The sequence below is a fragment of the Tasmannia lanceolata genome, unplaced genomic scaffold (assembly GCF_043159265.1).
Source record: "Tasmannia lanceolata isolate RefF3 unplaced genomic scaffold, GAP_Taslan_0.1 ptg000023l, whole genome shotgun sequence".
In the NCBI taxonomy this organism is placed as follows: domain Eukaryota; kingdom Viridiplantae; phylum Streptophyta; class Magnoliopsida; order Canellales; family Winteraceae; genus Tasmannia; species Tasmannia lanceolata.
Window position 1 is genome coordinate 4,975,326 of NW_027518700.1, and position 25,142 is coordinate 5,000,467.

General features: G+C 38.3%; 1 protein-coding gene across 2 annotated transcripts; it reads right to left on the reverse strand.

Annotated features, from left to right (window-relative positions):
- Positions 1 to 10,249: 10,249 nt before the first annotated feature.
- LOC143856525 (very-long-chain aldehyde decarbonylase CER3-like) lies at positions 10,250 to 16,262 on the reverse strand. 2 transcript variants are annotated; one of them, XM_077366775.1, is made up of 12 exons: positions 16,007 to 16,262; positions 15,775 to 15,863; positions 15,437 to 15,657; positions 15,111 to 15,343; positions 14,795 to 15,014; positions 14,337 to 14,458; positions 13,107 to 13,363; positions 12,895 to 13,002; positions 12,081 to 12,287; positions 11,662 to 11,772; positions 11,387 to 11,560; positions 10,250 to 10,642 (listed from the first exon to the last, which is right to left on the reverse strand). In XM_077366775.1, the coding sequence occupies exons 2-12, from the start codon at positions 15,823 to 15,825 to the stop codon at positions 10,487 to 10,489; spliced, it is 1,860 nt and encodes a 619-aa protein (XP_077222890.1). In that variant the 5' UTR covers positions 15,826 to 15,863; positions 16,007 to 16,262; the 3' UTR covers positions 10,250 to 10,486. The 2 variants fall into 2 exon arrangements, with proteins under 2 accessions (XP_077222890.1, XP_077222889.1); XM_077366774.1 differs by having other exon boundaries at positions 15,965 to 16,261.
- Between the last annotated feature and the right edge of the window lie 8,880 nt (positions 16,263 to 25,142).

Genomic DNA, 25,142 nt, shown 5'->3' on the forward strand with positions numbered 1-25,142 from the left:
CTTGTCACTAAAGCTCTTCAGAGAGCACGTAGCGCCCATAAGGTTGGTTGACACTTTTGATAGCCTATGACAGTGGGAGTTTGCATTAGGTATTGAGATACACTGTTGTGATCACATTTTATTTTATGATTCTGATATATATTATTTTCTACCGCTCCATTTTGTGCACATTACGTAAATGGATTGTGAGTAAGAGGTAGAATGTCTGTAGACTGTTTTGGACCATATTTACATCTTATGCATGTATGCATTTACATTCATGTTGGTAAGTATTACTAATGATATAATCGTGGGGTAGGCTATTGGGTAGAGTTGGTGACCCAATGGTTACATGGTTTATTGTTAGTAGTTTTTGCTGAACGGAATGTTGTGTTTATTATCTAACTAACTTAAAGATATGATCCTTATGTTTGGCTCAAAGATCTTGCTGGCCAAGTGGGAGAATGTTAGGAAATTATCCTAACGGTGGATGTGGCATGTGCAAGATCAACGGCCTAGATCATTTTGTTAGTTGGTTTTGTGAAAAGGCATTAAGTGAAAAGCCATAAAAGAAGGAGTGTAAATGTAAGAGACTTTTGAGGAGGGAACCAGCGTGATGAGGAGTTGTGTTTCTTCCCATAAATGTCTATTTATTCTCTCATCCGGTCCCTACTTGCACACAACAATTTATACATCCTTCTCTCGGCAATCCACGGCAAAAAGAGAGAGGAAGTCGGTCCCCATCACCGTCTGTTGTGGAGTGAGGAGAAATACCGGAATGGAATCCTTCCAGTACGTGATAGCAAAACGATATTCGGCTTTCGGTATGTTCCCTTTACTGTTTCAATTTCAATCCATATGGTTAATTGTGATTTTCTCAAAGTTGGACCGCCAAAGATCCGTTGCCCGTGTCCCTTTTGTGATGAACACTTACACGTATTACATCAAATGGTTGTCGATTGCCGTTGCCTAATATATCACTTTCAGTGAAAACAGATTTAGTTGCATAAAATTGAATATTAGTGCATTTACAACTGCATAATGAATTCCGAGAATATACAGGTTCCTATGAACCGGATTTTGTTGTAGTAAACTGAAGGTCAATAGGAAATTAATATTAGCCCCAGAATATGATTAGTAGCAGGAAACAGTTTTAGAAAACAAATTTGAAGGTGGCAAATTAGTTATGGTAAATAAAAACTAAATTAGTAGGCGATTCTTTTGGTTATCCTCAACACCGTATTAATAGCTATAACACAAAATTCTAGGGGCCCAATTGGTAATAGCAAATCAAAACTGAATTAGTAAGTAAATATGAATTAGGATAACTCAGAGGGCAGAAAATTCCAATTAAAATGATTTTCAAGAAGAGAAAAAGCTTTTTGAAAGGAGATGCATATCCCAGTAGTTTTCAGTTGATGTGCGTCTTCAACTCTTTTCCTGCAAAAAAAATCGTAATGAACCTAGGAAACCGTTCTGAATCTTTGTTTATATGTTGACCATAAGCCTTTAAAAAAGGTTGGTTCCTCCAAGAAAAGTCCCAAAAACTGTCTTGTGAAGCAGAACATTAGGGGAAAAAAATTAATTTGCGTGCTACAAAGTGAGGTTGGGAGCTAACATTTAAAATCACTTTGTATTTAAGAAACTCACCTTTGCTATTATCTTCTTCAACTGGAGTTACGTGTTTTTTGTTTGGAGTGGGAAGGAAATAGGGCATAAGTGTGTGTGTGTGTGTGTTTATATATATATATATATATATATATATATATATATATATATATATGTATGTATGAGAAAACGGTTCCTACACACTTGTGCAGATAAGTTATCTACACACTAGCTTAAAATACAGTGGGGGCCCACATTGTTTGGGTGATCCAAACCATTCATTTGATAGGCCCTCACATAGATAGGGTGTCCATAAAAAATCAGATCCATTGGATCATCCCATTTTTGGAGGTAAAATGGACGTGTATAAACCTTCACAAATTAGTCCATTTTTTGCCTCCACAGTTCAAATGGTTAGGATGATCCTATGGATCTGATTTTTTTGTGGATACCCTATCTATGTGAGGGTCTTTCAAATGAATGCTTTGGATCACCCAAACAATGTGGGCCTCACTGTATTTTAAGCTAGTGTGTAGATAACTTATCTACAAAAGTGTGTAGGAACCTCTCTCTCTCTCTCTCTCTCTCTCTCTCTCCCTCTCTCTCTATATATATATATAGAGAGAGAGAGAGAGAGAAAATGATTGTGAGCTTGAAGCTCATATTGCTTATATGAGCTTGAGGGCCCAAACACATGTGGACCCACATTGTTAGGATGATCTAAAGCATTCATTTGAAAGGTCCTTACATAGATAGAATGTGTACAAAAAATCAGCTCCATAGGATCATCCTAACCCATCCAAAAGTGGAGGGCAAAATGGACAGACACTGTTTGCCACAAATCTGCTCATTTTTGCCCTCTGATTTTGGACGGGTTAGGATGATCCAGTGGTGCTAATTTTTGGTACACACCCTATCTATGATGGGGCCTTGCAAATGAATGGCTTGGATCACCACAAAAAAATGTGGGACCCATGTGTTTGGGCCCTCAAGCTCATATAAGCTATATGAGCTTCAAGCTCACAATCATTTTCCTCATTTTTCTCATATATATATATATGAGAAAACTGTTGGTGCGCTTAAGCCCACCAACCTTATGGTGCGCTTAAGTGCTCAATCACATGGGTCCCACATTTTCTGTGGTGATCCAAACCATTCATTTGCAAGGTTCTATCGTAGATAGGGGGTGTACCAAAAATCAGCTCCATAGGATCATCCTAACCCCTCCATTTGTGAAGGACAAAACTGGGCAGATTTGTGGATGGGTTAGGATGATTCTCCAAAAATGGATGGGTTAGGATGATTCTATGGAGCTGATTTTTGGTACACCCCCCATCTATGTAAGGACCTTGCAAATGAATGGTTTGGATCACCACAGAAAATGTGGGACCCATGTGATTGGGCGCTTAAGCGCACCATAAGGTTGGTGAGCTTAAGCGCACCAACAGTTTCCTCTCTCTCTCTCTCTCTCTCTCTCTCTCTCTCTCTCTCTCTATATATATATATATATATATATATATATATAATTGGAAAACTTGGGTGGCCCGAGGTTATTTTAACCTTATAAATGTAAAGTTTCTTCCAACCATTAGGTACCAATTTTTTCCGTATCCAAAGAGGCCCATAATAATTTTATAGCTACTTGGAAATTTTCATCTATAAAGTATTCAATAGATACATAGAAATTTATAGTTATAAAGTTTTCAATAAATTAGGACAATCAACACGGCAACCCAAAATATATCATATATATAATGGTAAACCTTTCCAATGATAAAAAAAGATATAGGGTAAAACTTTGGACAAGTTGGAGCTGGTTGAGGCCAACCCTAGCCCAACCCGTGACAACATTCCCTCAACCCTAACCCGACCCGACCCGAACCTCAGGTCGAGGATGGTTAGCCCCTATCCCAACCCTCTAAATCTCTCAACCCTAACCCAACCCATCTAACATGTTTTTCCCAAATTGGGTCGGGCTAGGTCAGGTTGGGTTCGAGTTCATCTAGGGCCAAACAGAAAATATAAGAAAATCACATAAAATTAGAGGACAGAAGTCGGGTTTGGGTCGAGTTGGGTTTCCAAGGTATCAACCCTAAGCCAATCCAAAATTAAATCAGGTTGGCCTTTTTCCACCCTTAACCCAAACCAACCCGAGCCAAAATCAGGTCTGATCCATCGGGTTCGTGTTGAGCACGACTCATGTTGCACCCTTACCAAAATCAAGCTAAACGAACAAGATTTGATACCTAAAAAGTTGGGCTACAAATAAAAACAAAAGTTGAAGAATAAGGAACTTGTTTCACACCACACATTTTTTTATCATTTTCATCTGCATCAGTGGCCACCCTGGGTTATTTAGAACCTTATGAATGTACACTTTCATTTAATTATTAAAATAGCTTATAACTATCAAATACCATGTGTGTTTGAAACAGGTGACACTAATGTTATTTAAAACCTTATAAATGTAAAGTTCCATTTGTAAATGCCTTGCACATAAATTTTAGTATATATATTAAATATCGTATACATATAAATAGAAATTCTTTGTAGTTTATAAATACATTATAGATGTAAAACAATAGCTGTCAAATACCTTACTTGTTTAAGCTCCAACTCTATTTTTAACTCATAAAAATTTAATCATAAAAGTGCAGATGTCTCACATAAATAGACCCTCCATGGAAGGTGATGGGTTCTGCTAAGGGCACTCGTTAAGGTGCATTGGAAAAGAAAAAAATGCAATCAATTTGATAATAAAATCTCAAAACATGTGGAACTTAAGTTATGAAATGGCTTAAATGTGGAATTGCCTCGCAAATCACATGTGGTATAGATAAGCCTTAAATAACTAATGAAAAATTTACATTTATGGCTCCGTTTCTTTCGATGTAAAAACGGACGTAAAATTTGTTTTATGTTCAATATAAAACAAACTTTACATCCATTTTTACGTTGAAAGAAACAGAGCCCATATGATTTCAAACAAGTCATAAGGCATTTAATAATTAGTAGGATATTTGCCTTATAATGTCTTAAATAAGGTTTAAAGTAGGGATATGATATTTCCCCCCTTTAATGTTGATTTGGAATTGAGTTTTGAGTACAAAATGAATAGATCGCCAGTTCATGTTGAGGGAGAAGGCAAGGGAAGGGGGTACTTCCTCCTGCAGCGGAGAGGTTGAGCCAAGAGGGTGAAGGAAACTGTCATATCTGTGGATTTCTAATTACTTATTTCCACAGCTTATTTGGAAATTTGATTTTTTTCACTATCAGCCGCTGAATTGGAAATTCAAGGATTTGATCCGGATCCAAATGTCAACCCAGAAAGGGCTGCAAATGTGAGAATTCCAATTCAAAATCTTCTTGGCATCCAAATGGGCCCTTAAAGTATTTAATAACAAAACTAAGGGAGCGAAATGTAATTGGGGAGTGATATCCCCAGGCGCGCCCCGCCCCCCCCTTCTGGCTGTGAGTTGACTGTCAACGAAAACTGTTAGGGGCGGGGGAGGAATATCACTTCCCAATGTATTTTCATAAACTTATTTATGCCTAAATTAAGGCTATGATAAATTCTCACCCCTACAGGATAAGTCGCTCCCCTGTCACGATAGAGGGGTGCGAATTATCCTACAGTGGGTGCAATTTATCAGCTTCCATTAGATAATACATAAGATGTGTGCCCCGATATGTGTGTAGTACTCATAAAACCAAATCAGGAACAATTGTGACATGTTGACACGTGTCTATCCATTAGGACTGCGGAAGAGCACTCTCTACGGATCTGAGCCGTCCAATCAAATCTCTTACATTAAAAAGGAATCCTATGTGGAAACTCGTACTCTTTCTCTATGCAGGTTTTAACTTTTCGCCACAGGTTGTACGACGAATTAATAAATAACCACCTGTCCGCGGAGAAAATACAAAAGCCACTTTTTTTTAAACTAATGCCGAACGCGAAATGCGAATGCCCAACTCCTTTTAATTTGGTCAAATGCAAATGTCTCTTACTTTTAATTTGGTCATTTATAAGGGTATATTTGTCGTGTTAAATGAGATATGGGTATTTTGGTTAGTTTAGGAGCTCCAAGACTGCAAGTTTGCACGAGGGTCGGGTTGGTCTCGGCTTTTCAAAACTCTAGCCTAACTCTGGATCCCATTATCTTAGCCCTAGCTGACCTGATTCTGAGTCACCCAAGCCTGCCCGGGCCAATCCTGATTGGGCCAGGCCGGGGTCGGCCCGAAAGTGAATATATATCTATTCAACATAGTTTCAAATTTTCAAATGACTTACTAGCCAATTTCGCATAAAGCCATTTCATGGCTGGCTTTTGCTTGTGAGGCATTTTGGAAAGTGCTAAAAGAAAAGATGGGTAGGTGTAAATATCAAAAAATGGCATATAGTTTAAACAGGGTCGGGCTGGCTCAAAGTATCAACCCTGAGCCCGACCCGACCCTACAAAAGTGAACACAAGCCCGCCTTGTGGGTTGGAAAATCTAGCCCGTATCCTGTTCGGGCTCAGGGCGGATCTGGCTCACAGGGCCAAACTTGCACCCCTATGAGACATGGATACATAGGTCATTTTCTTGACAAATTCATTTTCAACGAGTATACCATATTTTGGTGACTTTCACGGGACAAGGGTATCTTAAACTTTTCTCAAGAGGTGGGTTTTTCTCATTTCTTTGATGGGCAAGAGGTTTGTTGTATGTGCTCGTCCCTGCCGCATGTAATGAAAATGAAATATGAGTTGCATTCTTGCATACTCCTCTCACTGCATAGTATACAGTGTTTATAAGTATGGGAGGGGATATGAAAGGAATATTCATTTGCTTACAAGGGCACTGTTTTTGAAAGATAGTCTGTATTAGCTTCTCTACTCAGATGTGAAATTTTCTAGCCCTAGAAGTGTTGCTGGGAGTCTTCAATCTCTGCATGTGTGTTCACTTTTCTCAATGGGGGCTATGACTGTCTTAGTAAATGATGATGAGGGTATAAGACTTCAATAACAAATGTCAGGTAGAAAGGCTGATTTATGAGGAACCGGGGCTCATCCCCTGTTTCCCTTTTGATAATGACACAAAGTCACCTTGTCTTATAGTATTTAAACGGACGTAAAAAGCTATTACATTTCCTTAAGGCTATAGATATTGGCAATTTGGCACTTCTATGTTTTAATAATTGACAACTCACTGTTTCTTTTTTAATTGGCCTTAAAAAGCTTTTTAGAAATTTTAATAACCTTTGAGAGTTGGTTAAATAATAAAAGACAAAACTGTGTAGGCGCAATTAACAAAACATGGTAGTGCGAATATTAGTAGACTTCCTAAAAAGCTCTCAGTAGTAGGGGTCCAACCCAGACCCGATTTCCAACCCGACTCAAGGAACCCTTTTTTCCAGCCCAAACTCGACCCAACGCAAGTTTTTAAGCTTACAAAAAAAAATTGATAAAAAATGTAGGGTTTTACTCGGGTCAAGTTGCCCACACCTTCAACCGAATCCAACCCAGGTTGGGAAAGCAAACTCAACCCGAACCCGAACCCGAACCCAACTCGAACTCAACCCCACCCGACCCAACTTTTTTTTTGGTTGAACCCGACCCAAGTTGCACCCCTACTCTGTAGCCAATTAAACAAGAAAAGACAAGGTGAGTTTGTCTCTTTATCAAAAAAGATGGTGCAAATATCAGCAGCGCAAAAAATATCAAAACATGGTTGTGAAAATATCAGTAGCCTTGATCTATTTCAATATTTTTTGGGCTACTGATATTTTCACTACCTTGTTTTGACAAAGAGACAAACTTACCTTGTCATTTTCCTTTTAATTGAATGCTGAGAGTTTTTAGGGAATTGTTACAGGCTAGGGGTGTACATGGTTCGGTTCGGTTCCGGGGTATACCCAGAACCTAACCATATGCAATCAGTTCCCAGAATTTGGAACCATAACCGAACCATATATCTTTGGAACCGAACCGAACCAGAACCGAAAGTTTAATAAAGCACCATGTAAGTTTAATAAACCACCATGTAATCATGTATCAACCTGTTCAACTAAATTTAATATAGCATACAGGTTTTTCTGAAAAAATTTCTCCTGTCAGTAGATAGCTTAGCTGAACATTACATTAGAGCATCTCTATAACAAAGCCACCTAATAATCAAATTGAAATTCAAATCATTAGGACTTGAGTTCTCGATCCCGAGGAGTCCTTTTTATGATTACGGGTTAGGACAAGATCCAAACAATACATTAGAGCATCTCTATAGCAAAGCCACCAAATAATCAAGTTTGCATTCAAATCGTCAGGACTTTAGTTCTCCACTGATCGTAAGGAGTCCTTTTTATGACTATGACTTGGGGGGATATATAATCCTACTCGGTTCTCGGTTCGGTTCTCGGTTCTAGGATCCCAAACCCAGAACTGAACCGAATTTTCACGGTTCCAAGATCCGAGAACCGGAACTGGAACCGAACCACCAAATCCTAGAACCGAACCGAACCAAACCAAATAGGCAAGTTCAATTTGGTTCTTCGGGTTGAACCAGAACCGTGTCCGCCCCTAGTTACAGCGTTTGATAGCTTTATAAATAATGAAAGGTAAGGTGAGTTTGCTTCATGGGGAATGGGAATATCAAGTACCTTTTTTTTTGGGAGATGAATTTTTCGCCCCCTGTAGGATAATGCGCCCCTTGTGACATGATTTGACGTCAGAAATCGTTAGTCATTTTTTATCATTTCCCATTTAAAAAATGGTGAGTGGTCATTTTTTATAACCCAAGGGTATTTTGGTCATTTTCTATGAGGTTGGGTTTTGGGGGGTTTTTCATGTGAAAATAGTACTTTGGTCAATTTTCATTTGATAGGGGTATCTTAATGAGATAACTGTATTTTAGATATTTTCCATGAGATAAGAGTAAGGTGTTCATTTTCCTACTGGTTATATTTTGTTCATTTTTCATAAGCTCGGGTACTTTAATCATGTTCTATATTTTGTTCGCCTAAGAATATTCCATTGAATATTCGTCGGTCCAATGTGTTAGAGGGGTTGAGAAGGAGAGAGAGAGAGAAAATTAAGTTGGGCGATTAGAGATGCATAAAAAATCCTTGACGACTAGTGAAAATATAATACCTACTTAGAATTGAGTTTTTCTTTTGATTGTTTTTAGGAGCTATCATGCTCTCCTCACTCCCACCCTCTCAATTCTCTCAATTTCTAGCCATCTCTCAAAACCGTGGTTTTAATTTCGGCTGAAATCCGAAATTTTAAAGTTTTACTAATTAAATAATGTTATTATTATTATTAAGAAAGTGATATATCCGCTGCTTTTCATCACCATGAACACCGCCTGTCAGTGTATGCAGCAATCAGGGGCATTGAACTCTTCTGACATAAGTACAACATCCCCTCTTTAGTCATTGATACACTGACAGGGGGTGTCCTGGTGATCAAAAGGGGCGGATATATCATTTCCCTTATTATTATTATTATTATTATTACCAGATTTTGGCCAAAATTTTGGTTTCGGCCAACACCGAAATTTAATCCGAAACTGAAATTTAAAACCATGCTCACAACTAGCCAAACAAATATTTCATGGAATATTTTTCATGGTGGCGGCTATGTTTTTCAAACCTCTCCCACAGCATTGTTGACTCGCTGGAGCCAAATCCCTTTACCTTTGTTATGTTCTTGTATAAGTCCGCCTTTTGCCCTACAAAGTTAACCAAACACCATTAACTCTCCACCTAGGGGTGTAAACGAGCCGAGCCGAGCCGAGCCGAGCTTGGCCAGGCTCGGCTCAGCTCGTTAAGCTCCAAAGCTCGGCTCGAGCTCGAACCAGGCTCGGCTCGGTCAGGCTCGGCCAGGCTCGCGAGCTGCTCGCGAGCCTTAACGAGCTTTTGTTATATTAAGTTCACACCCCTCATCTTCCCTGGACAGCCCTATCTAGTGTAATTCGACTACTCTTTTTACACTACGGGGGGTGGTCCAAGTAACAAATGGGGTTCCAAAAAAGAAGTGACATATTTTGCCTCTCCCTTTCACTGACAACCCTTTTAGTGTATATATTAATATATAACATATATATTTAAATATATTAAATGCTTAACGAGCCTTAATGAGCCGAGCCGAGCCGAGCCTAGCCTATGTTGGGCTCAGTTCGTTAAGCTTAACAAGCCTGGACAGCCGGCTCGTTAAGGATTCGAGCCGAGCTCGAGCCAAAATTGACACCCTTATCTCCACCGCATCGACCGAGTATTCAATCATGCCAACCAAGGACTCAGTCGCATCAACCGAGTACTTAATTGGGCCACGCCTTGTCTACTAAGATTTGCTTTGGCTACATGTTCTAGTTTCACACTACATGATTACCATTTGTTTTGAAGGAGAACACATTTAAAAAATAAAAATGAAAGTGAAATGACCGGCAATTTGGTCATTTCCACCGTGCTTTTAACATTCCGTGGGGATTTTGTGGGGATTCGTGCTGGCATTCCATAGGAATTTTGTCGGGATTTGTGCCCACTTCATCTTTCTTTGCAAATAGGATTTACTTTTTGCTAACAGCTCTATTTTTAAAATCAATGATAGAGATGCAAAACAAAAAGCCCACAAAATTAAATGCCTGAAAACCTAACTCCACATCGCATTGAAAAGATCAGTTGGGAAAATACAAACAAAAGACGCTTTGCTTTCTTATTAGAGTAAAACACAAGTACACGTAACACAATATTCTGAACAAATCACAACCACCAGATTCATTACATAAATTATTGTTGTCTGTTCTTAAATAAAATCCACAAGGACTTGTTCCCTGTGAGATTGGTTACATTCATGAATCCCATCTATCTTTAACACCAATGTGAACAACCCAGAGAAAGAGCGTAATAGAGAAATAATCAAGCTGTCGTTAAACCATACTTTAAGGCAGTTTTCCACACCAAATCGATTTTTTCCACATCGATGGCGCCGACCTCGTGGTGGGTCCAACCTTCTAGCATATGAACCATGCCACCCGCGTGGCACGCATGAACCATCCCCCTCGGCATAGTGTACTATCCAATTTTCAAAGGAGACACAAGAGAAGCAAAGGAATTTAAGTGAGACAGTAGTTCAATTTTGTAAGATCATTATGTGAAACAATCAATCACTCCAAAAGCTTAAACTGTTAGAAATGGTGTTATTTAATCATTTATACATCAACACTCCCCCCCCCCCCGTGTGGCCCCTCTTTTTGGGTTTGGCAATACACGTGGCACATGTGACCGCTCTTTTGGGTTGGTCCTACTTGTGGGTTTTTAATATCAAGGAGTTGTTGGGTTTTGAAACCAGGACCTGTGGTGAAGCAATAGCTCTGATACCATGTGGGACAACCAATTGCGCTAAAAGCTTAGGCCCTGTTCGTTTGAGATTATGACAACTGATGGTGAGTCCCCAAACCGATTATTGGACTCAATTTTCATTAATTTTGAGTCCAATAATCGGTTCAGGGGCTCACCATCAGTTATCATAACCTCAAACGAACAGGGCTTCAAGCTGTTAGAATTTGTGTTATTTAATCATTTACACTTTAACACACCCCCTCACGTCTGCTGCTCTTTTATGGGTTGGCCCACACGTGGATTTTTAATATCAAGGAGTCGTTGAGTTTCGAACTTAGGACTTAGCCGTGAGGCAATAGCTCTGATACATGTGAAACAACTAATTACCCCTAAAGCTTAAGCTGTTAGAGATGATGTTATTTAATCATTTATACTTCAACACATTATGGATACATTTTGTAACGAAAAAATGTTTACCTCGCATGATCCTAGCCCTTCAATGTCTTTAGGCAACCTCATGGCGGCGAGATCTCCGTACGTGCAGTCTCTCCGAAAGGATAAGATGGGTGGGACCACAAATTGGTGGAAGTGAGTACCCCGTGGCGCCCACCTCTGCTGCATTGGGTTGAGCCATTTACCAACTATCCATGTCTACATTAGGAGAAGTGAAACAGACAAAAAATGTGGAAAGGTTAGATTAGATTCAATGGATGTTAAAATAAGCAAAGATCACATGCTCCTTGATTTTCTACCTTGCAAGTTTGCGCGGCTTGGTATTTTGTTACATGGATTAGATATTGCTGGAATTCAATGGGCGCTTCCGTTTGAATCGTCTGGAATCGCTCCTTGGATAGTGTTAGCATCTGCCATGCCCATCATGTTATTTTACAAAATCCAATTATGAAAATAAAAATAAGCAATTTTTTGTTCATCTTTCTAATAGTAATAGGAGGAATAACTGTGCATGAATCATACACCACTTTTCATTGTAGTCAATACTCTAACAACCAAGATTATCCAAAAGTTACTCAGATAGTACATAATCTTGAGATGATAGTACATGAATGAATAAATAATGGTGAATAGTTGGTAATGCTAATCAATCATCTGATAATTATACCTCTAATTTTACTGGCAACACAAAACAGAAATAAAGGTGTTGAGGGATTACCATGACCCGAATTTTCTTTCGACAGAGATACAGAGCTATGACCCTTCCTAGTTTAGAAGTTGCCCCAGTTAAGAACACCTCCTTGACATCATTTGGGATCTCATTGAGAATGACTGCTGCTGTTAAGGTGTTTCCATGAACGACTCGTACTCTCAGATTCGGATGTTTCTTCACGAAAAGGGTCCCGCCTCCGTTGAGAGCTTCGTTCTGTAATCACAATCAAATTTCACGCATTTTTAAACTAACACTGAAAAATAGAACTAATTTTTTTATTTGTGACATGGTTATAATGTGAAACAACCAATTACTCCAAAAGATAAAGCTGTTAGAGTTGGTGTTATTTAATCATTTCTACTTCATCACTCCCACTCACATGTGGCCCCTCTTTTTTTTTTGGGTAGGCTGTACATGTGGCACATGTGACCCCCTCTTTTGGGTTGGCTGTACACGTGGATGTTTAATATCAAGGAGTTGTTGGGTTTTGAACTCAGGAACTGCTATTAAGGCTATGATACCATGTCAAACAGCCAATTACTCCGAAAGCTTAAGCTATTAGAGTTGGTGCTATTTAATCATTTATACGTTATCATATAATTATAACTTGTCATGGCCCAATTGATTTATATAGACAAGCCATGTTAAAAAAAAACAAAACAAAACAAAACAACCATCTTCATATGCCAATTCAATGTACAAGAGCAGGTAAAAAAGTATAGAGAGAGAGAGAGGCCTGTTTCATTTATTTCCTTCTTAATGGTGCCACCCCAACCAACAATGGTCACAATCAAAGAGGGTCAACGAAGAAAAAGCTCACCTTATTTAATGCTGCAAGGCTAATAACTTTGACACCAATTCTATCCGCCCTTAGAATTGCTTGTTCGATCTGGGAATTAATTCCTTCTGTAGCAAAAGGTAAGAAATACTGCAAAAGGAGTAAACCAAGAAACAAACATCAGCACCTAAATAAATACTGGTTTCCTCCAAATTTAGCAAATCTGAACTTGAAAGAGGCTACTCAAAGCCAACCTGAAAACCAAATCTAGGAACAGCCCAAGTCTGGCACAATCGACCGCTGAACATATAGAAGGAAATCAAGAAGGTCTTGGATAAAGTCCACATCACTAGCATGACAAGGAAGGCAAAGGGCCACATGGGAATCAAAAACAGCCGTGGTGCGAAGGGCAATGAGCTGAAGGATCGCAGTACGAAAGGCACATGAATGGATGAGATTACATCCACGACATGTGCTAAGAAAACAAAGTCTGGCACTCTATCATTTTCCCCTGCATTTGTATGTGTATGTTAATCATAATTGGACTTTAATTTGAGATTATTGGTGTTTGAAATATTGTGCAATTCGATCAATTTATCCACTATTCTGAATTTCAGATTTAGAAAACCAAACCAAATGTGAAGCAACCAATTACTCCAAGAGCTTAAGTTGTTAGAGTTGATGTTATTCAATCATTTATACTTCAACACTCCCACTCACCGGTGGCCCCACTTTTTTGGGTTGGCATATACGTGGATTTTTAATATCAAGGCCTTGTTGGGTTTTGAACCCAGGACATACCGCGAGGCAATAGCTCTGATACCATGTGAAGCAACCAATTACCCCAAAAGCTTAAGCTGTTAGAGTTGGTGTTATTTAATCATTTACACTTCAACACCAAATAAGGGTAATTTTAGAAATTCGCTGAAAATTTAACACTTATAACAATTTTAGAACCATCACAAGAAAAGGTTTTAGTCATATAATGAATTTAACAATGTTAACAAAATGGAAAAGAAAAACCCACTTGCTTATCAGTAGAAGAAAGAGAAATGTGCAACTACAACAACTCAAGCAATTAAACCACCCTACAGAGACAGTGATGTCACCTTTTTCTTTGATGTAATAATAATGTGATGATGTCTGTACGTAAAGCTCTAACAATATCTTTAATTCTACACCTAAAAAGATATTACTTGCTTAACAAAATGAGCTGAGATTTGCAAGTTGAAACACCAAAGCAATAAAACCAACCTACAAAGACAGTGACATTGCATTTTCTTTAACTCTATCTTTAATTCTATACCCAATAATATATACAGGTATGCAGAGGCTGATCTGCAAATACTATTTCGAATCGTCCAACTGAAATAGGAAATTGGGTATCCAGTATTTATACTCAAATTGAATCTAATATTGAATTTACATGGATATCAATATTGATTCTTAAAAATTGACAGTGGTTTGGGTTAGTTCATATGAACCTGAACTTGTCTTCTTGTGCAGCTCCCATGACTTTGGATTCACAGTGTTTCCCAACTTGTCATAGATAGGCAGAAAGAGGCAGAAATTCGTCTTCATATCGGTGTGGTGTAGGCTATGGTATCTGCATACATAATCAAAAGAGAAAATATGAAATGTGATCGTGGAATTGAATATGCATATTTTTTTGAACTTGTAGGTTTGGGGGCTAGTTCTAATCCTGGAAAATTTTCCGAATTTAGACGTTTAAAATATCAATACTAACTAATCACTAGCTACCATGATCACAATCTTAGACCCCTCTAACTAAAAAAACAACCCACCTATAGGTTTTAACCTAATAATGGAGAAAGTAAGTCATATCTAGATCATGCCTTGGAATTTCAGGAAAATTGAATTCTCTCCCATACTCTCTACATATATACATGTGAGTTTTAAGTGTGAATAAATAGTCACTTACGTTGCGGTGTAGATAAGATCTTTAAGGAATGGAAAAGACTGAAAAAGCTCATGTGGAAGAACTTCAACATTGCTATGCCCCATGCTTCTCAAAAAATCAAATATGAAGAAATAACTATAGATCATACTTATAGATCCCCATCCCACCAAAGTAGCTCCAAGTATAGGGATCCCTATGATCACACTCAAAATAAGGTGCTCCAAGAGAGTTGCATGACCAGCTGCATAACAAAAGTAAAAAATAGTGAATAAAGAAAGAAAATGTAGGATTTAGTTTGAAATGGGTAAAAAGAAAATGGGGTTTTAGTGGTTTGTACCAGTGAAGGGCTGAGGTACTGCAGATGAATGATGGAGTGAATGGTAATTGGTAAATAAATAGTCTGTGTGTAAATGTTTGTGTATCCAATAATACAAAGGCTCTGAAACTCCCATGTGGAGAAACAGTGCAAAGATGCATCCTCCCAAGTGCCATAGGGGAAGATTTCTAAAGACTGGTAAGCTGTAACATGCCAATGTTGCTATGAAAGATTGAAGGATCAAAAAATTGTCCCTGCCCAAAAAAGATTAACAAAATACAATCCCATCAATGTAAAGAAAACCCATATAGATAGCCCCTTTAATTGATAAAATTAAATGAAATTACCAGTCCCATTCTTTGTCTATTTGCTTGAAATCCACACCCTGTTTTAGAACTCTTTTGTTCCTAGTAAGGAATAACATGTTGCTATAAGAGGTCCAAAGCTGATAAATGAGGCCTCTTAGCCCACAAAGGATGAGAACATGTAGGCACCAGTTATCTGTTTGGCCATCTTCATATACCCAAGAATAAAGAAACTTTGCCACAAGAGGTCCATATAGCATATACTGCCCAATAAGAAAGGCAAAAAACACATCTAATCAGACATGACAGAAAGAAGAATAACACTACAGATAAAGAGAAAGAAGCACAAATAGAAAGATGATGAGCCCATATTTACATACCTTGAAGCTACCCAAATTATCCCAAGGCCAAGCTGATAAGGGAGCTGCCATATTTCCCTGCAGAGTGAGATCTTCTGTTTCACACCTCCCTAAATAATGTTCCAGAAGAAAGATGATGAGCCCACAACAAAAAATATGAACAGAGACTCACAGAAGCACAAAAAGAAGAGAAAGATTAAATATAAGATACTTGTTCAAGCTCTTGCTTTCAATGCTCCACCCCATTCCTAACCTCAAAGTTCAAACCCCCCTACTTAAAGCTTTTCCTGGCGTTGATTTTTCTTTTTCTTTTTCTTTATTCAGAATTATTTCACATCACGAGCCAGCCAACATTAAGCTACATTGCTGGTTAGATGACAAGAAATCAATTTTAGAGAGAGAGGGGGGAGAGAGATGAGAGACAGAGAGGGATTTGGGTTGGATTTCTCTACACTACTTGGGAAATGCCATTTTTTACCAAACCAAAGAAGGGGTCTAAGAGGGTGGGGGGCCTTCATTGGTTTTGTGTGGCTCATTGGGGAGCTCAACAACCAATAAAAGAAGCTTTAACTACTACCCTACCTAACAACACAAAAGTACAAAACTACTCCTTTGATTCTCACCTTTTCTCCCTTTCCCACCCTTTTTTACTACTAGTAGTCCTAATTTGTAATTGAATGTAGTACTGGGTAACTTATATCTTTGCTTTCCAAGGTTCAAATAAGAGATAAATATTGTCCATGCAAAGTTAGGGTGGGGCTTTAGAAGTGGTCCAAAATTGGAATGGAATATATAAGATTGTTAATGGTATTTCCTTAATCAGATTCTATATGTGTCTACTGTAGATCTGTTTTAGATTAGTTTCGGGTCCCGTCTACATGGGCTCCACAAAATCAGTTTATCGTTCGTTTAAATATTAATAAAAATTTTGGGGCCGTAGTGTACAGTTCCGGGCTCCAAAAAAAAAAGGACTATGAAATTGTCTTCGAGTTTTCACCGACATTGTTTCACACTCAATAGAAGCTTTAGAGGCTAAAGCCCTGTTCGTTTGAGATTATGACACCCGATTGTCAGCCCCAAACCTATTACTGGGCTCAAAATTACATTTAAATTCGAGTCCAATAATAGGTTTAGGGCTGACAATTGGTTGTCATAATCTGAAACGAAGAGGGACTTGAGGTTTTACAGAAATGCAAAGCTTTTGATATGTATCATAATCAAAGAGGAGACCTCAAGGGCAAGCACATGTGTGAACTCCCAAATCATGCCCTTGGAGGTTAGAAATTGAACCCTCAAAGTTTGAGGAGGAATAACTTGATGCCTATGTATGTACGTATTGTTAGGATTTTAAGACATATAGTGTGGCCTTTCAAAATTTCTTATTGTTAGCAATCTAATTCTCCCCTATTGTACTCTAATATACATTATGTGTACTCTAATATTCATTATGCCATTGATGAAATTATTGAAAGTCCTCTTAGCTGGTCGGAGCCTATTTTTTTACGGTGAGTGGGATGCCAAGAATGCGTACTGGCCTAATTAGGGCAAGATAAGTCCAAAGAAAACATCAAGTAATTTGTGGCGATGATACTTGTCAATGCAATTATAGCCTCTAAGCATGGTACTTATAATATTCTATTATTGGTGAAGCCTGTTCTCAATCTAATCTTGACTTCGGGAGCGGGCCGGACGGTTGCAGGGGGCGGGAGCCCCCCTGCCCGAAGGCGAGGGTTCGGGGGCGGTAGGCCCCGACCCGAATTTTTTAAGGTATTTTTATACTGGGGGTAGTTTGATACTTTCATGAATTAGGGTTTTTCTTTATTGTAACGCGTTTCTGAACGCCATATAAAGGAAATGTGATATCAGGAGACACCATAGAGAGGTGTGAGGGTTTGTAATTTTGTCTTCAGAATAGTGGAATCGTTGGCTTGTCGCTCTACCGTGGACGTAGCCCATACCAAACTGGTTGGGTGAACCACGTAAATCTATGTGTTCTGTGTGTGATCTTTCGTTTTATCTTTGTCTCGTTATTCTGCTGCGTTGTTAATTCCTAACAACTGGTATCAAAGCCGAGGTTGGAAAGCTAATCTGACAAGATTTTTCGCTTGAGTGGGAGCGATGCCAGAAGATAAAAAATCGAAAGTTGAGAAATTTAACGGGCAGAACTTTCAGTGGTGGAAGATGTAGATCGAGAACTGTCTTTATCAGAAAGATCTATATCTTCCGTTGGGCAAGAAGCCGGAAGCGATGAAGGCTGAAGATTGGAAGATTTTGGACAAAAAGGCGTTGGCTACGGTGAGGTTATCTCTCACGTCGCAGGTGGCCTTCAATATCTCCAAAGAAACCACAACCGCTGGAGTCATGGAAACCCTAGCTAAGTTATACGAAAAACCCTCTCCGTCAAATAAAGTTTTCCTCTTGAAAAAGTTATTTAATATGACGATGTCTTATAGCGTTTCCGTAGCCAATCATTTAAAAGAGTTTAATATGCTTATTGGTCAATTATAATCTGTTGATTTGACTTTTGATGATGAAGTTGTGGCTCTGTTGTTCTTGTGTTCTTTGCCAGAAAGTTGGAATAACTTGGTTATGGCTGTAAGTAATACAATCACAGGAAAGTTAGTATTCAACAATGTTGTTGGTTGTATACTGAGTGATGAGATGTGCAGAAAAAGTTTAGAGATCTCATCTGGCACTATTCTGTCAGTTGAAACAAGGGGGCAGACAACAACATAGAGGAAATACTTCGAAGGGCAGAAAGTCACAATCCAGAGGCAGATCAAAGTCAAGTGGAAAAGGGAAAACTGAAGGAAAAATCAAAGGAAAATGCTGGAATTGCGGCAAGACTGGACACATGAGGAAAGATTGCTGGAACGAGAAGAACAAAGGTGAAAAAAGGTCAGCAGAATAGTGATGACGAAGCAAACATGGTGTCTACGAATGAAGACATATATGGTGATTTGTTTTTATCTGCATCAGTAGATGTTAAATCTGAAGTTTGGTTTATAGATTCTGCTGCTTCTTTTCATTGTACTTCTCATAAGCATTATTTTCATGATTATGTTCATGGTGATTATGGACATGTAACTGTGGGAAACAGACAAGAATGTAAGATTATAGGAAAAGGCACAATTTTGTTAAAATTTTCAAATGGTGGCCACTTGAAGTTGGAAGGGGCACGCCATGTTCCCGACTTAAAGAAAAATCTCATCTCAACAAGCAAGCTGGACAGTGAAGAGTACTATGTTGGTTTCAGTAACGGTCAATGTAAGATTACAAAAGGGTCTCTAGTAGTGGCCAAGGGTAATCTTGTTGGTACTTTGTACATGTTTACTGGCACTAATGATTATGATGTTTCATTAGCTTCCACAGATGGGAACACTACACTTTGGCATCACAGGCTTGGGCATTTGAGTGAGACTGGTATGAAGAACCTACACTTAAGAAATCTGTTACCTGGTTTGAAGGGGGTGGATTTTGAGTCCTGTGAAGATTGTGCATATGGAAAGCAGAAGAGAGTTAGCTTTCTGAAATGAGAGAACAAGAAGAAAACGGAAAGGTTAGAACTGGTACATTCAGATGTTTGGGGACTAGCTCAGGTAAATTCTTTTGGTGAAAAATCTTACTTTGTTTCGTTTATAGATGATGCAAGTAGAAAAACATGGGTTTTTGCAATTAAAAATAAATCTAATGTGTTTGATGTTTTCAAGAAGTGGAAAGCTCTTGTAGAAACTGAAACAGGAAACAAAGTCAAATGTCTTAAGACGGACAATGACAAAGAGTATGATGATGGAAGCTTTAAGAGCTACTGTTCAATCAATGGAATCAGAAGATTGGAAACAGTTCCAAGGATACCACAATAGAATGGGGTTGCAGAGAGAATAAATAGAACCATCCTGGAGCGTGCGAGGAGCATGAGGATTCATTCGGGGTTACCTCAACAGTTTTGGGCAGCAGTAGTTGACACTGCTGTTTTTCTGATAAATCGGAGTCCATCTAGCGCATTAGATGGAGGGATTCCAGATGAGGTATGGACAGGGAAACAGGTAAATTACTCTTTTCTGAGAACTTTTGGTTGCATTGCTTATGCTCATGTTGATAAAAAATAGAAAGAAACTTGATCGTAAGTCTATTAAATGTGCATTTGTTGGATATAGTGGTGATGCTTTTGGTTATCGTTTATGGGATTATGAACATAACAAAATCATTAGGAGTAGAGATGTTATATTCAATGAGAATTGCACGTACAAAGATAGGCAACAGGAAAGTAGAAAAGATGAATCAGAGTTTTTAGAACTCGATGAGATTGAAGGTGGGGTCAGACCTAGTGTGCAAGAAATTCCAGAAAGTTCAGATGATGATTTTGGAAATGCAGATGTTGAGTCTGCAAGCAGTTATGGTGATAATCTTCAAGTGCAGGAACCAGAAACTTCTGTTCTTGGAAGATCTTCAAGATAGAGTAAACCTCCTGAAAGGTATTCTCCTGCTTTAAATTATGTTTTGTATACTGATTCGGGTGAGCCAGAATATTTTCAGGAAGCAATGCAAGATGATTCCAGAATAAAGTGGGAGCAAGCCATGAATGAGGAGATGGCCTCATTGAAGCCTCATTGAAACAAAACAAAACTTGGGATTTAGTGAAGCTGTCAGCTGGAAAGAAAGCATTGTACAACAAATGGGTATACAGGGTGAAAGATGAAATCAGGGGAACGAAGAGGTACAAAGCAAGGCTTGTGGTAAAAGGGTTTGCATAAAAGAAAGGTATTGACTTCAAAGAAATATTTTCTCCTATTGTTAAAATGACTTCAATTCATATTTTGTTGAGTATCGTGGCCGTAGAAAATCTACATCTTGAGCAGTTAGATGTTAAAACTGCTTTTCTCCATAGTGATTTGGAAGAAGAGATCTACATGCATCAACCTGAAGGGTTTGAAGTCAAGGGAAAGGAGAATCTGGTTTGCAAATTAAATAGAAGTTTGTATGGCCTCAAACAAGCTCCAAGGCAGTGGTATTTGCATTTGACAAGTTTATGCAGGTTTCAAATTTTACTAGATGTCAGTCTGATCACTGTGTTTATTTTTAAAGATTTGAAAATGGAGATTTCATAATTCTTGCATTGTATGTAAATGATATGCTTATTGTAGGACCAAATATGCAAAGAATTAATGAACTCAAGAAGAATTTCTCCAAAGTCTTTGACATGAAAGATTTGGGTGAGGCGAAGCAAATTCTTGCCATGCAGATAAGGAGAGACAGAAAGCAGAAGAAACTGTGATTATCTCAAGAAGCTTATGTCGAGAAAGTATTAAAGAGGTTCAACATGGATAAGGCGAAGCCAGTAGCTACTCCATTGGCAGGTCACTTTAAACTTTCAAAGGATCTGTGTCCATCAACAAAGGAAGAAAAAGAGTACATGGCAAAAGTGCCATATTCTTTAGCCGTTGGAAGTTTGATGTATGCAATGGTAAGCACGAGACCGGACATCACACATGCAGTGGGAGTTGTCAGCAGGTATATGCAGAACCCAGGAAAAGAGCATTGGAAGGCAGTTCAGTGGATACTCAGATATCTCAGAGGTATATCCAATTATTGCTTATGTTTTGGGGGAGCTGACACAGATGTGCAAGGATATGTTGACTTAAATCATTCAGGTGATAGAGACAGAGGAAGAAGCACCACGGGATATGTTTTCACTGTAGGTGGAGCAACAGTTAGCTGGATTTCAAATTTACAGAAGGTGGTTGCTCTCTCATCAACAGAAGCAGAATATGTTGCTATTACTGAGGCTAGTAAAGAGATGATTTGGCTTCAAAGATTTATGGAAGAGTTGGATAGAAAGCAAGAGAACAACATACTGTGGAGCGACAGTCAAAGTGTTATTCATCTAGCAAGGAACTCATCATTTCATTCGAGGACTAAGCATATTCAGTTGAGGTATCACTTCATTCAGTCAGTTTTGGAGGATGGACAACTGAAGCTTGACAAGATAGATGGCAACAAAAATCCTGCAGATATGTTGACAAAGGTGATTGACAGGGAAAAGTTGAGCCTTTGCTCAACTTTGATTGATCTTCATGTATGATTGACAGATGCGAGAGCGATAAGTCATAAGGAGTGAAGCTACTCAGTGGAAGTGCAAATATCAGTCTTCAAGTGGGAGATTGTTATTGGTGAAGCCTGATCTCAGTCTAATCTGTGGGTAGTTTTGTACTTTCATGAATTAGGATTTTTCTTTATTGTAACGCGTTTCTGAACGCCATATAAAAGGGATGTGATATCAGGAGACGCTACAGAGAGGTGTGAGGGTTTGTAATTTTTTCTTCAGAATAGTGGAATCGTTGGCTTGTCGCTCTGCCGTGGACGTAGCCCATACCAAACTGGTTGGGTGAACCACGTAAATCTGTGTATTTTGTGTGTGATCTTTTGTTTTATCTTTGCATCGTTATTCTGCTATGTTGTTAATTCCTAACATATTCCTCTGAAGTTTGTCTCATGGGATCGACTCATGAACAGTGAGGCCCTCTGAATATAAGAAAATACATGGATCTGTGTGTAGGTGTACTTCTCATGCTGAGCGACTCTCATTCAGAACATGTGAAAATATACACGTGAGAGAGGGATAGAAAAATAATTCAACAAAAGTATAATCTCATGTGCATTTTTTTTTTAGAATATGTTGATTTTTTTGGTAGGTACGCTAGGATTGAACCTCCGGCCTCAAGGTTGATGAATATAGCCTTGATTGAACTAGAGGTTCAATCCTTAGAATATGTTGAATTGTGTATGCACTAATTATATACAACAATTTATACGCAGTATACTTAACTAGAGAAGCCATTGCAATGAATTTAGTGTGGAACATAGGCTACTACACATAGAGTAACGATTGCCCACACACTATCGAAGTTAAGAAATTAATTGTGAAATTCTTAATTAATTTATATTTAATCAGGGAAAATGGTTTGGGAACCGAGAATAAGTAGCAAAGAAACCAACAATCACCATGTGCTATGTTGTTTGGAGAAATGATGTTCTTAATTTTTTTTAATTTTCTTTTTCTTTTTAAATCCAAATTGAAACCTAAAAATGCTAGCTTGGTGGACAGCAAGGATTATAGGGGTCCCCAACTCCTCATAGTCATATCCCTAGCAGGACTCTTTAGTTTAAATATGTTTAGAGTGCTCAATCAATGCATGATAATTGAATATATTTGCCCTGATCATACTTGACAATGATCATGGTAAAATAGGATTTTGTTTAGAAAATATTTTTGCCGAAAATTAGTGACATAATTTTTTCAAAGTTAATATATTATTAAATAAATTTATTTTTTATCAAATAATTATGTTGCAAATTTTTTTAAATGATTTATGATCTTTTCGTTAATCAAATCTAGGAATATTTTGAATTGAAATTTTTTGAAAATAAAAGGATGGTTGTTAACTTACCAACTTCTCCAATAGCTTAAGCTGTTGGAGGAAGGGCTCACTTGGCAAACACGTGGCACATGTGGTCCCACTTTGGGCCGACTATCGCATGTGGATTTTTGCTATTCGGGAGGTTTGAACTCGAGACCTTTGGCTTTGATACTATGTTAACTTACCAACTTCTCCAATAGCTAAGCTGTTGGAGAAAGGCGTTATTTATCTTTTATACTTTAACGGGTTTGAAAATCCGATATAGGGGGTCCCAAGTTGAAATAGAAATGGCAACTATGAGGAGGGAGAATACGGTTGTTTAAGAAAACTAGAATTTACCAATTTGAAAAACTTAAACCGATTAAGAGATCAAAAACAATATTTTAAGCTTACAAGTTAAATCTAATGGTGCAATGCAAATGAAAGAGCAAAGAGATAGAAAGAGTGCACCCGAGATTTAAAGTGGTTCGGTCCTCAAACCCGAGGCCTACTCCACTCCACCAACCAAACCCGTTGATGGCTTCACTATTTGATCTTCTTAACCTTGGCGAAGATCGGTGCCAATTACAATTGCTTTAACCTTGGTGGCAATCCTCACCACGGAGAAAAAAGGGCTCCGCTTCTCCGAATACTCGCCCGAATACAAATCTTGAAAGATGAAAGAAAGAACTAAAAAATCCCTTCACAAGGGTTACAAAAGATGTACAATTGAGAGCCTATGATCCAAATCCTAAAGATGGTGATGAGAGGCACAATTGAAGCTTGATTCACTCTTGGGTATTCCAATGAAGTTTAAGAGTGTTAGGATTGATAGTTTGTATGTTTAGAACACCCATATTTATAGGAAAAACAAAATATGACCGTTTAGTGGCATTACGGTAATTCCAGCAAAATTCCAAACGGCTCTTTTTCAGACCGTTGGAGTGTTCTCGGAGTTCCGAGAATAATTCTCGGAGTTCCGAGACTTCTCGGAGTTCCGAGAAAAAATCTCGGAGTTCCGAGAAGCCACACAGGAATTGGAAAAAGTCTACTGGACCATTTCTCGGAGTTCCGAGAATTCTCGGAGTTCCGAGAAAAACTCTCGGAGTTCCGAGAAGCCTATGCAGAGCAGATTTTCAATTCTGTTTTTGGGCTTCCAGTTCTCAACCAAGATGGGATTGCTATGAGGGTTCCAAGGTGTTGGAATTCCACAAATACAATCACTTGTTTATTTAGGGTGTGTGAGATTACCTTAATTATGCCTCTAAAAACCTAATCTAGGTTTGGATCAATTACATTAAAAAATGGTCTTCAATATTAATTTCTTCATGTCTTCAAGTCTTCATGACTTCTTGCTTGATGACTTTGGCCTTCCAATTAGTGGTCCAATGTGGGCTTCTTGGCCTTCAATCCAAGCATCCTTGATCTTACTTTATCAAGATCTACAACTTAGACAAACAAACACATTAGTGATTAATGATCACTTGTGTATTGGAATCATCAAAACAAGATGGGAATGCCAAGGTAAAAACCATTGGGCTTACAATCTCCCCCTTTTTGATGATGACAAGCACAAGAGATTTACAAATCAAAGCATATACTCTTTTCACATTTTTCTTACACTAGAGACTTTACTCTAGATTCTTCTCCCCCTTTGTCATCAACAAAAAGAAGGGGTAAGAAAAACAAGGGTTTAAAATTTACAATTTTAAAGCTCCCCCTTTTTCAAAGAAAAATTCAATTTTAACTCCCCCTAGTTAAAATAATTTTACAATACAAGAGGGGTTATAAAAAAAAACATACAAATGAAATATATTCAATTTTAAGTTCAAAAACCCCTAATCTACACAATATGAATATCATCATATGGGGGTTTTGGGAACCCAAGATTTCTTGGTCCCACATCTAGCCCTACTCTTGGATGCACATTGGAATTGGTAATGACCATTCATTCCACAAAAATGGCATCTAACAAGAGGGTTAGATACATTA

Excerpts from the sequence above, each read along its gene's own strand:
- LOC143856525 (XM_077366775.1), bottom strand. The coding sequence starts at position 15,825 with ATGGCAGCTCCCTTATCAGCTTGGCCTTGGGATAATTTGGGTAGCTTC. Across the intron at positions 12,288-12,894 it reads GCCTTGCAGCATTAAATAAG|AACGAAGCTCTCAACGGAGG; the intron begins GTGAGCTTTTTC and ends TTGTGATTACAG. Across the intron at positions 11,773-12,080 it reads GAAAGAAAATTCGGGTCATG|ATGCTAACACTATCCAAGGA; the intron begins GTAATCCCTCAA and ends TGGGCATGGCAG.